Source organism: Canis lupus, chromosome 29, assembly GCF_003254725.2.
Source record: "Canis lupus dingo isolate Sandy chromosome 29, ASM325472v2, whole genome shotgun sequence".
In the NCBI taxonomy this organism is placed as follows: Eukaryota; Metazoa; Chordata; class Mammalia; order Carnivora; family Canidae; genus Canis; species Canis lupus.
Genome location: NC_064271.1, coordinates 16,115,142 through 16,132,532, shown reverse-complemented (window position 1 = coordinate 16,132,532; position 17,391 = coordinate 16,115,142). Strand labels below are relative to the sequence as shown.

General features: G+C 38.9%; 1 protein-coding gene across 12 annotated transcripts in view; it reads left to right on the top strand.

Annotated features, from left to right (window-relative positions):
- The window catches only part of LOC112678549 (LINE-1 retrotransposable element ORF2 protein), a 156,662-nt gene that overhangs the window by 62,451 nt on the left and 76,820 nt on the right, over nt 1-17,391 (top strand). For 8 of the 12 annotated variants that reach the window (XM_049103840.1, XM_049103838.1, XM_049103837.1 and 5 more), the window contains 2 exons: nt 10,233-10,381; nt 13,131-13,323. Coding sequence is in view for 1 of the 12 variants with exons in the window: in XM_049103846.1 (XP_048959803.1) it covers nt 13,248-13,323 (76 nt within the window). In the remaining 11 variants the exon portion in view is untranslated. Of the gene's footprint in view, nt 1-1,763; nt 1,930-2,353; nt 2,479-10,232; nt 10,382-13,130; nt 13,324-17,391 lie in introns of those variants that run through there. The other 4 variants (XM_049103845.1, XM_049103844.1, XM_049103839.1 and 1 more) reach the window with 3 other exon arrangements.

Here is a 17,391-nt window from a genome sequence, read left to right as displayed (position 1 = left end):
TTCTTGGTGTGTTGGGTTGTGTCCTGAATATCTTGGTTATCACATCAGGAGACTCTGGATTTTATTTGATTTTGGTAGGTGCTCACCCTTTTTAGGTTTAGTATTCAAGTCCTGGGCTACTTTTGTAGGCTGTGGTTTCAATGACAATTTGATTTTCAGAGCCTTTGTTGTACTATTTTGGTCTGCTTGGTGCCCTTGCAGTTTTAACAGATTCCTGCTGATGCTGCCTTGGTGGGTAGAAGGAGCTTCCCCAGACTGTCTGGATTCCTGTTAACTAAGGATGAAGAGCACTTGTGTCAGAATCCTGCCTCCTAACTGCCTGTCTAGTATCCTTCAGAGAGAGTTGTCTTAGGCCCACAGGGAAGAAGGAAAGTCCTGGCCACTTAATGGCAGCATCATTCCATATAGATTCTTCTTGTTGGTTCTATAGGCTTGCTCAACCCAGAAATTTTGTATTGTAACATCCTGATTATTTCCTTCATAGCACTTGTTATCTGAAATTATATTTATTTATTATTTTGCTTTTTCAATGTTTGTTTCAAGAGTAGAAAAGACGATGGTGACAGCTATATGGAAGAGGGAGAGCATACTGAATTCTTAGAATATATTATCTATCTGGAAAATAGGGCTGAGAGTTTTAAAAATATTTATTCTTAATATATTTTATTTATTTTTTTGAGTTGGGAGTTGAATTTTTATTCTATTTGTTGATAAGTTCAACAATTTTTTTGTCTGTATATCATTCATTTTTTAAAATATTTTGTTTAAATTCAATTTGCTAACATACATTATAACATCCAGTGTTCATCTCATCACATTCCCTCCTTAATAAGCCCATCACCCAGTTACCCCACTTCCCCCAACTTCCCCTTCTGCAATCCTTTGCTTTAGTTCAACAAATATTTATTGAGTCTATTAGGTACAAAGCTGGGGATTTAAAGGTAAGAAAACAGATCTGTGCCCTGCTGGGCACCACAGTCTATGGAAGACAGGATCTGAACAAGAAATGCCAATGTAATATAGGTTATAAAGGAGAAGTGCAAGTTATGGGGCAGCAGGTCTCATCAGGCTCCTGGAGGGTGGAGAGGGGGCTCCAGCCTTTCACATATGCATAGCTCTGTGTAAATGTTTGCCAAGAGAGTGAATGTTTGGGCCCCAAACTGGAATACTGGAAACTCCATATTCTTAGAATCTTCACTAATTCTGTTTGAACACTTTGTAGGTGTCATTGTTTTCCAAGCCCTGGCTTCTTTAATCCTCACAGCAGCCCTTCATCAGGAGTTTTCTTATTGTCATTTTCCTATTTTACAAACAAGGAAACTGGGGCTCAGACTGCAGATCACTTAACTGGTAAGAAGTGGAGCCCAGATGGCTGCCTCCAGGCTCATGCTCTTAAGCCACACCACCTCCCCTGGGAGGAGAGCCCATCTCCACCTCTCCTCAGCACTTAGCTCAGCTTACCCCTGCCTTGCTGGTGCTCTGGTTGCTTTTGTTGCCTTTCTGTAGGTTCATTTGTACAGAGATAGTGACATGAACAGGTTCTCCTGACCCAGGATGATTTTGGTAGATAACCAAATGCTGTTTAGTCAATGCTAGGATCAAGGAAGATCCCCTTCTTTGGGAACTGAGCCCTGGCTCATGGTCCGTATGAACTGTCTGATGGTCTTTACCCCACCAATGTCCATGGGCATAGAGTTAGTATTGGATGTTCACAATCTGGTGAGCTATTCATTTCACTGATGGCTGCTCTCTTCCTTCCTCAGGTTCTCAGGTTCATCAACAAGATAAATGTTCCAAAAGAGAGATTTCTTGATACAGAGATTAAGAGGGCAGACTTGGGAGCCAGATAGCTTGGGCTCAAATCCTGGCTCTGCCACTTACTGGTGATGTGACTCTCTTGGTCTCTCTGACTATATAGTTCATCTGTAGGTGAGTCCATGTGGTTCTGTGGCACAGGTGGAAGGTGAAAGGGCCATTTCAACACTAAAAAACCACCTATAGCTGTTGTTTACAGAGCACTTACCATGTGCCAGGCACAAGCTAAGTACTTTATGTCATTGTCTCATTTTATCTGCATAATCATCCTAGGTATGTGACATACTGCATTTTTCAAAGATAATTACCCAATATTTTCCATTCCTTATGCTGTTTTTGAAATGTGGAATTGATAGTCTTTCCATAGAGTGATGAGGCTTATATCCCTTCTCCTTGAAATTGGGTGAACCTTTGAGACTGCCTTGACCAGTAGAGTACAGCAAAAAGTGATACTTTGTGACATCCAGAATTTAGGTCATAAAAATGCCATGTGTTTTTTAAAAAAGCCGTATACTTACTTTGCTCTCTTGGGTCACTCGTTCTTGAAACCTGGCCACTTCATTGTGAGGAAGCCCAAGCCACATGCTAAGGCCATGTGTAAGATATTCCAGCTGACATCCCAGATTATACCCCATGAAAACACCAGCACTGATAGCCAGATCTGTGGGTGACTATTTTATTTCTATACATTTATTGGGTTCCTCTTCTAATCTAGATACCACGTTATATATGGCCTGTGAATTCAAATGAATAAACTGTAGCTTTTGTTCCCAGGAGGCCTTTGATCTAGGTGAAGGGGTAGACTATTGATCTCTATATTCCTGTGTGTTCTCCGACACTGGCAAAGACTTAGAGGTTGCTATATGAGACATTGAGAAGATTTTCTGGCCTCAGGCAGTCTGTCCTACCTCCTTAACTTTGAATTTATCCAAAGATAATCAAAGTAAAATAGGAGTAGCTGGCTATTTTCATATTTAAGCAGGGGTTCCTCCTGTATGACTACTCTGAAAAGGAGTTCTAAAGACCTTAAGACTTTTTACTTGAATGGAAGAAATGTAGTTGATTAGTATATCCAGTATCTATTAGGGAAGAAGAAGATGGGTAGATTCTTTACTCTCTGCTGTATTTTCACAAATATTTGTTGGGGAGCAATCATATATATTAGACTAGAGATACAGAAGTAAGACAAGATCCTCAGAGTCTATCGTGGCAGGAGAGGTGAAAAGTCTTATAAGATCGTAAGATGGTAAAAAAAAAAAAAAAAAAAGATAGTAAGATGGTCACTCCAGTGGTGGTAGGGATAGGTGTTGGGGAAAGACAGAGGAAGAAGCTCCTCCATCTGTAGTGGAGTCAGGAAAGGCTTTCCAGGGGAGCTAGGCTTTGAGCTGGCCATGAAGACTGACAACTTCTCAGATGTCCAATGAGGAGGAGGGTAGCCTCTGAGAGGCTGGAGGAAGGGGGAGCCTGTGTAAATAGTTGAGGAGGCATGATATGTTTGAAGATCTACAAGAAATTTAGTATTGTTGGTTAAAAAAAAAGGAAGAGAGCCAAGAGGTGGAAAAATAAGTGAAATGTGAAATCTAGGACCAGAATGTGAAGGGTCTGCTGTGTAGGTGCAGGCATTTGTCTTTTATGGTTTGGTGTGCTGTTTCTAGCTGCAGTTAGAATGATCTGGGAGCCTTTTAGAAAAGACCAATGTCTGGTCTCAGTTCCAGAGATTCTTATTCAATAGGTATGGAGTGAGGCCTAAATATCAGTGTTATTTTCAAACTTTTTATTGTAATGAATTATACATGTGTGTCTCCATTATGGTGTTTTCCTCACCCCCCATATATCTCTTTTGTGCATTATTCTCCTAAGTGTCTTTATTTTGACCCTGTTTCCCTAACTCTTGCTTGGGTTTCATGACTCAAATTTAGTATCACTTATTTCAGAAAGTCTCCCCTGATCTTTCCTGGCTGAGTTATGAATCCTTTTCTGTAATTCGATAGCACCTCATATATAATTTTCAATGAGATTGGTATCCAGTTGGCTTAGTTTGGTCTTGGACATAATACCATAACTGAATTATTACATCCAGACTGAATCCAATGGGGGAGGCAAAATTGGGTGCTAATATCAGAAGCGTGGTAGGTACTGGGCATCAAAATAGCAAGTATTCTTTTCAGTACTATATAAACCTGTATTGTTCCTGAAAATATTTAAAGTGGTTGTCTCTACTGGACTGAGAGTTCCTGAAGGGTAGTTACTATGTGGTATTGATCTTTGAATACTTAGCTCCGAGTCAGTTTCCTGGCTCACTAATGTTCCATGAATGGCTCCTGTTTTCAAATTTAAAAATATAATTTATTCTGAAGTCTGCTGTGAATATCATTCATCCTTTCTAAAGTGTTTCCACTTTATTCTGTCAAGCCCCCAGGTCTTCAAGGATGGGGGAAAAGTTTGCACAATGGCTTTTGAAATTATCATCAACAAGAAGACATCTTTGAGAATTTTATTAGCTCCTTTCCCTTCGGCCTCCTGAGGAATGTAAGGGTCAGTGATAGGAGAGAGGCAGGCAGGCTGAGCAGCTGGGATCCAAACCCACTAATTCCATGGACAAGTGCCCTCTGTCTCTGCCAAAATTCAGGTTGATGATAAAGGAGGGAAGTAGACGTTCCTGGACTCAGATTGAGAGTTGCTCAACTCATATTGCATTGATTGGGTTGACAGGCACTATGGAAGTAGAAAATGTTTTGCTTCAGCCTTATCTGTTGAACATTCTCTAAGGATCTCTTTTAACTTACACTTAAAAATTGGAGAAAGAAGCTGATAGGCAAGGAAGTTTACATTTAATTGCTAGTTTGTAAGCAATTTTCCTAAGTGCTACTTCATTTCAAAGTTGTCATCTAATGGGTATCACAGTGTTTCTCTGGAAAAAGGAATGTGTTTCATTGAACTCACTACTCCTTCAGGAGCAGACTTGGATTTAGTTTTATGAACAGTAATGATTTTTTCATCAGGTGTACTTTGTTTCCACACCGGGTAGTGTGATTCATAAAATCAAAGTTCTTACGCTCTCATTATCCTTTCCAGGAATAAACTCTATTTCCTACAGCTATAATTCCCATTGTAAACCAGCTAGGTCCTTGTGTAATTGATTGTTATCTTGTGTAGCCACATGAAATGTCACAACATGCTTTAGATGAGAGATGAAAGAGAAGAAGGAAGAGGAGGAGGAGAGAATAGATGTCAGACTAGCACCTGGTGGGGCTGAATCTCTTCCTGCTTCTCAAAGAGAATGTCTCCAATACCCAGATATGGTGAAGAAGATCAAACAGATGATTGAACTTTTTTACTAAACTGACCATCTCCACAGAAGTTTGCTCTGAGTGATCAAAGCAGTCTTTCCAGTGCTGAAGAATGAAGGGTTTATCTCAGAACTGTTCTCTCCATTCCTTCTCCCTCCCTCATTGGTCAAAACTTATCTGGGCAGATTGAATTGCTGGAATACTTATTTAACCCATTAGAAATGATGCTGTAGGGGCCTACCTGACATTCACTCTTCATGCACCCTCTTGCCCATGGTGCATGAAGCTTATACCTTTATTTTCCCTTGGAGTAATGGTTGGGGGAGCAGGTGACCAAGAATCCAGCTTACCTACATTTCTCTCATTTGAGACCTCACAGCTGGCTTACTGGAAAGAGTCCAAATCCTTTGGCATGGGATACAAATAGGCAGCATAATAAAAAGATATTTTGGGAATAATAATTTGGCAGCAGAAACCAAAGGCAGGGAGTAAATTAGCAGTCAATTAGAACAGTTTGGCAGGATATGGGCCTCAACCAGGAAGACATTGTGCCAGAACTATTATTTATTATTTAGAGAGATTTGTCCAAAGAATATACATATACTGAGAGCCTAATAGGAGTTCGGCCCTGTGCTAAGTGCTTCACATATATTATCTCATTTATGGCAAAAGTAATTCCCTCTCTAACAGAACCCATACTTTTTTGCTGTGGCACTTTTTACAGTTGGAAACTATATATTTATTTGAGTGTTTAGTTGTTTTAATGTTGGATTCCACTCACTAAGTTTCCATCTATATGCGTGTCATATAGGATATGCTTGAAAGTTTATTAAATGAGTAAATGACTGTATCTTGGTTACCACTCATGCAACCTAGATTCAGGAAAAGAAACCTCATAGAAATCTAGGAAAACTGGATAAGCAGTATGCAGGAAGGGGCTAAGTTCCCAGAGGTAGCTCTAGGAACCCCTACAACTTGACTACTAGAGAACTTGGCCATTAACATGACAGCTCCTAATACTTCTGTACTAGAGCTTTCAGTTTAAATTCTTGAGGGATTCTGATGGGCCTGGCTTGGGTCAGGTGTCCACTCATGATCCAGTCAGCTATGATCAAAAAGGCAAAGTAATATAGTAGGTACATGTTTATAGGATTCTTCCAGGGTGCGGGTGTGTAGGCAGTTCTCAGAGGAAGAGAGTTACTGAGGGCTGTGAAGGTAACTTAAGTGGTATTTACTATCATATAGGACTGGAAGGAAGAATATGACAGCAATGTATAGAGATATTTTAAAAAAATACGTATTGTGGCACTATGTCTGGATTCCACAATTCCAGTCCTAGACTCAATACTTATTGAGTGATCCTGGGCAAATTACTTAATCTGTCAGTCCTTCATTGTCCTTATCCGCAAAAGAGGATTGTGATAGTTTTAGCCACTTATACTCGTTATGAGTTTTAAAAGAGATAGTGCATGTAAAACATCTAATAGTGCCTGGCATTGTGGGCACTCAGTACATGTTAGCTAGCATCATTCTTACAATGGAAACTGGAAGTTCTATTTAGAATATTTTTATTTCTCTTAGTGAAATAAAGAATTCCATCAAGACTCTTCTAGGATAGTTAATTTCTGGGAGAAAATATGGCTTAATGTGATGAAGAATTTCAAATTTGGAGAAAGATGATTTTAACAAGCCCAAAATGTTCATCAGTTTATTAAAACACCAAAGTAGATTTAACATCAGTCTCCACACAGGTCCTTAAAAAATCAGTTTTTCCTTACTTGCTAGTTGTACTGGCAGTGGAGGACAGAGATTGCAATTCAAAAACATTACCTCTTCACCCAGACCCAATATTGAAGGGCAGGACCCATAGGCCTATGCTAGTAGGGAAGTGATGAGTTACCTATTTGACTATTCAGATCTCTTGATCTAATCGTAGACTAATGCTTTAAGTTCAAGGTGAAAATCGAGTCATCTGTAGCTGTTGTAGCAAGCAGAACAGACATTTGGATATGCTTATGGATCTATTTGAATTAAAGATCACTGATTTTATTTCTTCACATTTAACAACATATTATAACCTGAAACACAGATCACAAATGTCAACTGGCACTTCTCAAAGCCTAATGAGTTCTTTTGTGAAACATCACAGGAGCAGTAAGGAACAGCTTGGAGAAAGGCCCTTTGAAAACTGTGAAATGATTGTACTATCAAATATGTGGTTTTCTTTCAATTTAATCATGTTCCCCCTGGGGTTCCTTAAGGTCTGTGTTCTTGCTTTATATGCTGGGGAATTTATTGATAACAAAGTCCATTTTAGGTCAATTTAAGGAAGGAAGATTATAACTATAATAATTTATTTGGGATTCTGATTGTCTTTTGATTCTATTATTTCCTTTGGTTGTCAGGCCATTTATCACTTAAATGCAGATAAATTGTAGGTTGAGCATTAAGGTGAAGGGTTCTCTTTTAAAAACAGTTCCCTTAGTAGGGGATGAGCTACAATTGGTGATGGGAATTAAAGAGAGCCCTTGTTGTGATGATCCCTGGGTGTTGTGTGTAAGTCACGAATCACTGAATTCTACTCCAGAAACCAATATTGCACTGTATGTTCATAATTAAATTTAAATAAATAAATACATACCTATGTACATACATACATACATTTCACTTGGTTTCGAGAATCTTAGCACTGGAAAGCAAATTTAGAGATGGCTGGCCTACACCCTATGTATTATAGAGAGAAAACTAGAGGCCTGAGAAGTTACATGATTAATTCAAATTACTCATCTGTACAGGGTAGGTGATGGACTCTGGATTAAGAGATGAAAAGTGATCAAAAAAGAAGTGATACATCCTACAGAAAAATTGGTTTACTGTGAGGATTATTTTGTTTCACACTTTGTGGCTTTAATATTGTTCAGACAGTTCAACTTTTTGTATTTGTTTTCCAAAGTGCTTAGAGCTGTCACTAATACACTTCAGATAGGAGGTTCTAGATACTTCTGCCAGGTGCAATTTCATGTATTAACTTTTGTGGCTCAGATAAGGCTTTGGCTAACTTAATGATTCCCATATGCTGGTTTAAACCAAAAGACTCAGGATAAGTTATTGGATTGACCAATATAATTATATTTGGTTACTTCCATTTAATGGATGAGAGTAAATACACTGTATTTATTCATTACATGTTTTGCTTATTTAACTACAAGATAAATAAAGACCTCCAACTCAAATATAATATTATTAAAAGGCAAGTGAATTGATGTATGCCCTTATTTTCTTTTTAAAATAAATTTATTTTTTATTGGTGTTTAATTTACCAACATATAGAATAACACCCAGTGCTCATCTCATCAAGTGCACCCCTCAGTGCCTGTCACCCATTCACCCCCACCCCCTGCCCTCCTCCCCTTCCACCACCCCTAGTTCGTTTCCCAGAGTTAGGAGTCTTTATGTTCTGTCTCCCTTTCTGATATTTCCCACACATTTCTTCTCCCTTCCCTTATATTCCTTTTCACTATTATTTATATTCCCCAAATGAATGAGAACATACAATGTTTGTCCTTCTCCGATTGACTTACTTCACTCAGCATAATACCTTCCAGTTCTATCCACGTTGAAGATGTATGCCCTTATTAAGGTGGTAATCTTTTAAACATTAGGAAAAGCTAAAAAGCAACTTTGCCAATAGGTCTTGCTTGCCTCACTTCCCCATTTCATATAAGAATTTTACTTGTGGAATATTCTGACCCTATAAAAAATATTTAGTTTTTCTTTTTATTGTAAAATATACTATATACACAGAAAAGTGTATGCAAGGCGATGTAGGAAATGTTGGGGTTCAGAGCTAATAGCTAAGAAAGAATTCTTGAGATGTCTTCAGTACAAAAAAGATGTTTTTAAGAAATATTTTATTTATTTATTCATGAGAGAGAGAGAGAGAGAGAGAGGGGCAGAAGCAGACTCCCCAAGGGGGAGCCCAATGTAGGACTTGATCCCAGATCCCCAGGATCAAGCCTGAGCAAAGGCAAGATGATCAACCACTGAGCCACCCAGAAGTCCCAAAAAAGATGGTTTTATTAAGGCATGGGACAGAATCTGTGGGCAAAAAGAGCTACACTGGGGTCATGAGGAGTGACCAATCATATAATTTCAAGTTGGGAGGGTGTTAAGGATAGAGTTAGTCTCTAAGGATTTTCAGAAGCAAGGTTTCCAGGTTCTTGAGGGAGTTAGCTGTTGTTACGTAAAGGTCATTTATAACTGTCTAATAAAACCCTAGTCATGAAACTCTTCACATGTATATTGGTGGGCCATATGCTTAGGGATGATGCTTGAGGGGCAGTGTATATATAGATAAAGGAAGTTTCCAAAGGAAATTTTATATGTGAAAGTAGACGGGGGTGGGGGCTAAGATTACCTTTTGCCCTCAGTAAAGTATTAACATCGAGGCAGCTGAGTTCCTAGAGGATGTCACTCTGCCTATTTCAGGGACTAGTCAATGGGCTGTGAGCAGTAAGGAAATGTAAATTTTTCTTTTGCCTTTGTTTCCCACATCACAAACCTATATGCATATTTTAAATATTTGTTGTAATAAATATTTTTGGCTTTTCCTTATAATATCACCACCTGTTTGTATTTCTCAACAAAAAAAGAAGTATTAAAAACTTTATGTTTTATAAAATGGGATCATGCAGTGAATATTCTTTCATTTAATACTACATTATGGATGTCATCTTTCTACACTATTAGTGGAATTCACTCACATTGTTGCAGGAAATTGTAGTTTAAAAATGTTTGTTGTTCTATATGTGGGCTAATTGAATTTAAAGAAAAAAATTTAAAAAATGTTTGTTGCTATATAGTATTGCAGTTGTGTAACTCTTCTACAATATATTTACCCATTTTACTGAGAATGGGTATTTAGGTTGCTTCCAGTTTGGGGCCATTATGAATGATATATTAAAATTAAACCTGTATATATCTTCTGTTGAACATGTACAAGAATTTCTAAGGGTTTATGCCAAGGAGAAAACAGCTGGGTTATGGTGGATGCTCAGCATTGTACTGATATATAATAATGACTATAAATGCTCTAACTAAAGTACAGTCTATCTTCATTATTTGCAGATTCTGCATTTATGAGTTCTCCTTGATAGAATTTATTTGTAACTCCAACATCAATACTTATGCTGCTTTCATGGTCAACTACAGACAGGTGCAGAGTGACAAAATATTTGACTTGCCAATGTGCACATTCCCAGCGGAAGTTGAATCAGGTGACACTCTGCCTTCTTTTTTCAGCTTACTGTGGACAAGTGTCCTTTACATGTCTATTAGTGCCACGTCTTTTATATTTTTGTGTTTTGTTGTTGTTGTTGTTGATTTCACTGTTTAAAATGAGCCCCAGGTGTAGTAATGAAGTGCTGTCTAGTGTTCCTAAGCACAAGAAAACTATGATTTGCCTTGTGGAGAATATATGTATTTTAAATGTTTCCTTTAGGTGTAAGTTATAGTGCTATCAGCCCTGAATTCAATGTTGATAAATCCACAACATATATTAAATAAGGTGTCTTTAAACAGAAGCACACATAAAACAAGTTTATGGCTATTGACTGGCTGATGAAAACATTGTGACTAGAAACTTGGAGGAAACTAACCCTTTCTTTCTCCCAAGAGGAGTGGTTCAATATTTGCTAATTCAGTGTTTGTGGCAACTTTATAAATAGAACATAACTACTCCCGATAATGAGAATCAACTGTATGTAGCTGGATATATTTCCACTTCTAGCAGCAATGGATGAAAGTTCCCAATGAGCCACATTCTTGAAAACATTTCTTAATGTCAGATTTTTAAAAATTTTGCCAATCCAGTACACGTGCAATAATATTCCATATATATGTTGTGATAATTTTTCCCAATCTGTGACTTGCCTGTTCATTTTATTAATTGTGTGTGTGATTCTCTTCCTTTTCCTTCTCCTTCTTTAGAAAATAGAGAGTATAGAAATCAGAGGCCATGCATGATGCACTTCCTGTAGGTTTCTGTACTCCTTCAAAGTAAAGTTTTTTTCTTATAAGTCATAAATTCACTATATAGGCAGTAAATTCAGATGTTAAAATTATACTCATCTATAGCCTCAGAGGTTTTTGTTTTTGTTTTAATATGAGGTAGTCATGGACCATTTTTGGATTCCTCTCTCTCCATGAATTTGATCACTTTATTCATAGATGATGTTTCAAACTTGTCAATAGCACCTGTGCTTTCAGTTATTTCTATGACCAATCAACTAGGTAGTAATTGAAATCCTTCTGTGTATCCTGTGCTAGGTGACATGGGGGCAGGCAAAAGATATACAGGATATGGATTCTGTCTGCCATAATCTTACAGCATACTTGGGCAGACAGGACCTAGATGCCTGCAACATAGCATAGAATATCAAAGCGCATAGTACTGCCACTTAGAGGAGAATTTAGATTTAAAAATATGTCAACTGTGTTACACAGTAAGTATACAATAAGTTAAAAAAGGAAGATTCTCTTTAGGTATATCTCAGTCCAGTTTTTCTGAGAAATGTCTTTAGGGTACATTTTTATACGTAGCCATGATTATAATTTATAAGCAGGTTTGTTTCTTTCATTTTCCTTAACATAAACATTTTCCATTTCCCCCCCCAAAAAGGAGATTCCTCATTCCTTATTTGGAGGTTGCATTATCCCTCTTTTTTTTCTCCAGCTTTTATTTGAAAGTATATATTTATGTATTTATTTGCTCTCTTACTGATATTTTGTCTGTCTACCCATTAGGGATGTAAGTTTCCTGAGCTGCTCAGGTTTATTATGAGGAGAATACTTTGTAAAGGAATAGGTACACACTGTAGGATAAATGATAAATGAGAGGGGTGCTCTGTGTGTTACTCGAACACAGGAGAGCCTGTGGCCTGGCCTCAGAGTGTAGAACTTCCTAGAAGAGCTCACATTGGTCTTATGTGAGAAAACCTCAAGAATACATTTCCAAAAGTGGGTAGATGGATCAAAAGGAGTGTACATTTAACATTTTGTTAAGTATTGCTAAATTGCTACATTGTGTTTTGAAGAGTGAGTGGGAGTTTATCTGGCAGAGAAGGGTACAAGAAGGATGCTATTTTAGGCACAGGAACAGCAGGAGCAAAGACATGGCATGTACAAATGATTGTGGAGTTTGGTGGAATGCATGATGGGGAAGGGCCAGACACATAACTGTAAAAGAATTTAGGGCCAAGTTAAGAATTAGGTAGGCTAAAGGGAGCAGAGGGAGATCTCTCAGTGCAAGTAATCCTCATCAAACTTTAAAATGTAGATAAGATGTAGGGTAAAGATGATAGGGTCATAAATTCATCCCTGTGGACTGTATCTTCCCTCCCTCCTTTATGGAGGTCTTTCCTTTCCTTTCCTTATTTCCTGCATGCCTGCCTTACTTCCTATACCATTTACTCATTACTCTATACCTATTCCACACTAGTCACTGATCTAGACATTGAAGACAACAAGGCAAAGTTCTGCTCTCATGGAGCTTGCATTCTAGTGGAGGAGATACATAATGAACAAGTGAAAGAAGGAGAAGAAAGAAGGAAAGAAATCCAGATGATGCAAGGAGGGAAATTGTTAAGTGAAGGAAAAGTGCTTGGTGAGAGGGAGGTGGTTCAGACAACTGGAGCACAGTTGCTTCATTTACCTCCTGCCACAGCCCTGCATTGCTCTGCCCAAGTTGGTTGCAGCCTCTCTGATACCCCAGCATGTGATTTCTCTCCTCTCTGAACTCACCTTCTGATTTTGTGATACTCATCTCTTGCTGCCTTCTACTTTAAGTTTTCATCTCTCCTGTTCCTTGTAAACTCCTTGAGGGCAACTGATCTTTTTCCATATTCAGCTCTCACACTAAAGCACAGTGCCCTGAAGCACAGAACCCTTATTTTTAAAATAGATACCATTGTTGAAAAACTTAGAAAATTACATTTTGTTTTTTTTTCCCCTTCTCTTGATTTTCAGGTCATTTGCATGAAACATGATCACTGCTACCGAGGCATCCTTTTGCTCCTGCTGAGTAGCGTCCACCTGCATCTTCAATCTTTGTGTTGACAGCCACATTGTTCCACTCTCCAGAAGATGAAGGACCTCTCGGATTGTGCTCCTTACCTCATAGTGAGAATTATCAGCAGGGCTGGATGGATTCCTAAGCAATGTGAGCCTGCTCTCCTGCAAATGTCTTTAATAATAAATGTTGAGAAAGGCGGAAGGTGCAACATATTCATTTCTTTATTATTGAATGTTCCTGTGGGTTTTCAGTGCCTAAGTTTAAACTAAAAAAGAAAGCTGTAATTTTTGGGACTTTGTTTGCATATCATGAAACAATTTCAGTTTGGAGTGCAATGCTGACTCTGGGGATCAGAGGTGTTTCCAGAGTTTATGGAGGCATCTTGGTTTTTCGTTTAATTGGAGACAGTTTTAATAAGGGTGGTGTTAGATTATTTGTAACTAGTTTGTTTAAGCATGAAAAGGATTATAATTAGAAATACAGGTTAGATCCCCTTTGAAAACCTTCAGAAAATTATGACTCCAGGCGTTTGAAGGAAAAGTTATTCTTTTCCAGTATGGCAATAAAGACTCAGTAGTGCTAGCTTCTAGGAATGTGGAGTATTAGAACTGGAAAAAGCCTTAGTCATTCTGTAGATGTGAAAATGAGATCCAGAGACATAAAAGGACTTACTGAGGAATACTCATCCCGGGCAGTGATTGAGGCATGCTAATAACTTTTGGCTTGTTCATGTTTACCTCCATTATTGATATATGGCAATGAAAGAGTGTGATGGGCTATAAGATGTTATACATATGTGAACTATCATCCCATCATCTCGGTGTATTGCCTCTTATCCTGATTTGACCTCCATAGGCTTGAGCTTACCTGTCTATAAAATAGATGGCTGTAGTTGATATCCAAGTTCTCTTCTGTTCCTAAAATTCTATTCTTTCATGGCTCTTTTGTTTTAAAGATATTATTTATTTATTTGAGAGAGAGAGCAAACACAAGCAAGGGGGAGCAGCAGGCAGAAAGAGAGAGGGAGGCAGGCTCCTTATGGTACAGGGCGCCCAATGTGGGGCTCGATCCCAGGACCCTGAGATCATGACCTGAGCTGAAGGGAGATACTTAACCAACTGAGCCACCCAAGTGCCCCTTAATAGCTCTTTTTTTAAAAAGAAAATAGTGATTGGAAGAACCTTGGAATTCACCAAGAACCTCTAGATTTTTGCCTCCTTTGACTCTCTTTCTTCAGTCTCGTCTCTTGCTACTTCATGCCTTTCTTGTCTCCTGACCTACCAGCTGAACTAAAGTACAGCTCCCAAATGTCCCAGATTCTCTCATTGTCTCAGATCATCTGCACATGATGTGCCCTTGGATGTCTCTGCCCTACTGATTCCTGTTTGTTTGTTAAGGCTTAGTTTGAGCATCATTCTCTCAGGAAGCCTTTCCTGATGTTCTCTTACAAGTTTCCCTAGCACCCAGTGCTTCCTGCTATCACAGTGTTTATCATACTGTATAATAACTGTCCGCTTAGATATCTCACTCTCTTCCCACCTATGAACTCCTTAACTCTGAATACCAGTGCCTACACTGTGTCTAGAACATAGAGAGGCTTAAGAATTGTTTGTTTTTAATGATAATGTAGATAGATTGCTGATTGGTTTTCTTCAGATGACCAGTGGTTCCATACTGACTGATGCCCATGTCTTATTTTTCATCAGACCTTGACCTCTGGGCATTGGATGGTGGGCATGGCCAATTTGTGTCTTGAATGGAATAATGAGGGTATTAATATTCATGATATTCATGATAACATGATATTAACATATTCATGTTAATTTCCATGAACCACCTCTGAACATCACCCCTGTGAAGTCCTTTGGTGTCATTTTGCTGTCAGAAGAAACTCAAAGTGAATTACTTCCGACTCCTTCACTGAGGGATAACATGAAGCTAGTCACTTGCCATCTGGCTACACCTGAGCATGCCAAACCGTGTTTCATGGAGGGAGTTCCAGAAAGATACGTTGCAGACCTAAAGAAGGAATGGCTTCTTGTGAGTTTACAGGATCTAATGTACATTAGCAGTCTCTTTAGAGTTCTGGGGAGATAGGTGTAAGGCTTTTCTCTTCAGCTGGAGGAAGAGAAGAGATCATACATTGTCCAAAATTCTCAGAGATTTCTCCCTCTGAGTTTGCTGAGTTGCTTCTAATTTGTGTTTACTTGGGCTGCTGCTAATTGCTGCTGATTACTGGTAAATTGCTGGCAGTAGCAAATGGCTATCCGGGGAGCAGTAAAGGCATATCTTAAGATAGCAGGAATAGGGATAGAATGGTATGAGTGGCCCGGAGGTGCCAGAAAACCCAGAAGCCTAGCTCTAGGCAGTGCAACAGTTGGCTTAGCCGGGAAGCCCAGAAGGAAAAGCTCAAGGCCACTAAGATTATGGAAACCATATGATTCTGGCAGGACTTGGGGTTTTGTTGTGTTAATTTTCAGGCTAAACAATGAATGGAAGCTGGCCACTAAGCATGAGGAAAGCTGCTTCTCAAAATAAGAGAAATTATATCAGATGGAAATAAGGAAATTCAAGATTTTGATAGCCTGATCAAAATTAATGGAAGATATGTGCACAATATGCACCATATAAGTAATTCCAGACTGTTGAGATCATTGAATAATTGTTGGCCTCCTCCTCCCTCCAGCCTAGTTGTGCGAGAAGCTTTTCCCCTTCATCTCTGCTCTTCCTTCTTTCCTAGGCTGGAGTGGGGATATGGACATGGGGAGTCCTTTCTATGATTCATTTATTGAGCTCACTGACAGCACTACAGTAGGCTTTAGGGATATAACATGAAACTGGATGGAGTTTAAAGCATTTTAGTCCTTTCTGCTTTTTCTTCATTCCATAAAAGTCAAATCCAGCTATTGACCCTGCCTAGATGCTATTTCCTTTTCTTTGGTTGGGGTGGGATGGGTGTGTGTGTGTGTGTGTGTGTGTCCATTCCTGAGACAGGTGGGAGACCAGGGTCCCCAGGGAAGGGAAGGAAGGCTTGGCTCTGGAGTCTTTGAATTGAAGGGTGCCTCTGAGGTCTAGTTGGACTGGTTACTCTTGATCCAAGTGCAGTCACCTCAGACATGCATATTTCATCAGTGGTTGCATCAGTTGGGGCTCTAGCAGAAAGTAAATAGCACATTGAAATGGTCAAATTGAGAGAGTTTGATAAATGGACTTTATTCAGAGATATGGGCAGAACAAGGGATTTGGATGCACCCAGAGACTAGCAATGGTGTCAAGTGCCTTCTGATTAAAATCTGGTAATGCCGTGAAGGTGCCAGCTGGAAATAATATAACAGCTGAGGATTCAAGTGTCTGACCATTCTGGTGCATCATTCTCTTCTCATCGGAACATCTACAGATACTATTAAACCCATTTACAGTTGAGGCATGTTAAAGAATTTGCCCAGCACTGCACCTCCAGTTGTGGAAAAACAGATTTGAACTCAGATCTATTAAAGTATAAGTGCCATGTCCTTTCTGGTCATAGCCATTACGTTTCTCATTCAGGTAGGAAGAGATGGGGGAGGAGTGCCCCCTTTGTTATAAAAGCAAAACCTCCTGTAGACATCCCCAGCAGACTTCCAGTATTTCTCATTTGTCGGAATTGGGTTATGTGATCCCATTGCATGGTTCCTTTACATACTTGCCTCCTATCCCTCCAGCTGCAAAGAAGCTGGAAAAGCAAGTAGTTGGCTTTTTCATCCTATATAGTGGAAAGTGACAAGAGAGTTGGAGTTGGAATGATTCTTGGGGTGACCAACTAGTGACTGACTTTTTCTACAATTTTTATGGCACATTCTTTCTTTAGAAAACTTTATGCATTCTATCTGGTTTTGGTCAATTAATGCAAGACTCTTCACTTTCTAGGTATTTAAGGTGACAACATATTTCTGATCTACTGTGTATTGATTTTACAGTTTAATTTCGAATGCATTTTAATTTTTCCTATCTCTGGGTTTAAAAGAGATACTTTACAGGAAATCTTGTGGGTGCTGACTGTAATGCCTATGGTATTAGGATTAGGGATTGAGTGGGAAGCCATGAACACATGTCCTGGTACATAGCACCTATTGGAGAAAGGGTGACTATTATTCTTCATCATTTCTATCTTCAGATGGGACTCAGATGATTGAGGAAGATCTTGGAGGGAAAGGGCAGATAGTGTTGACAACTAGG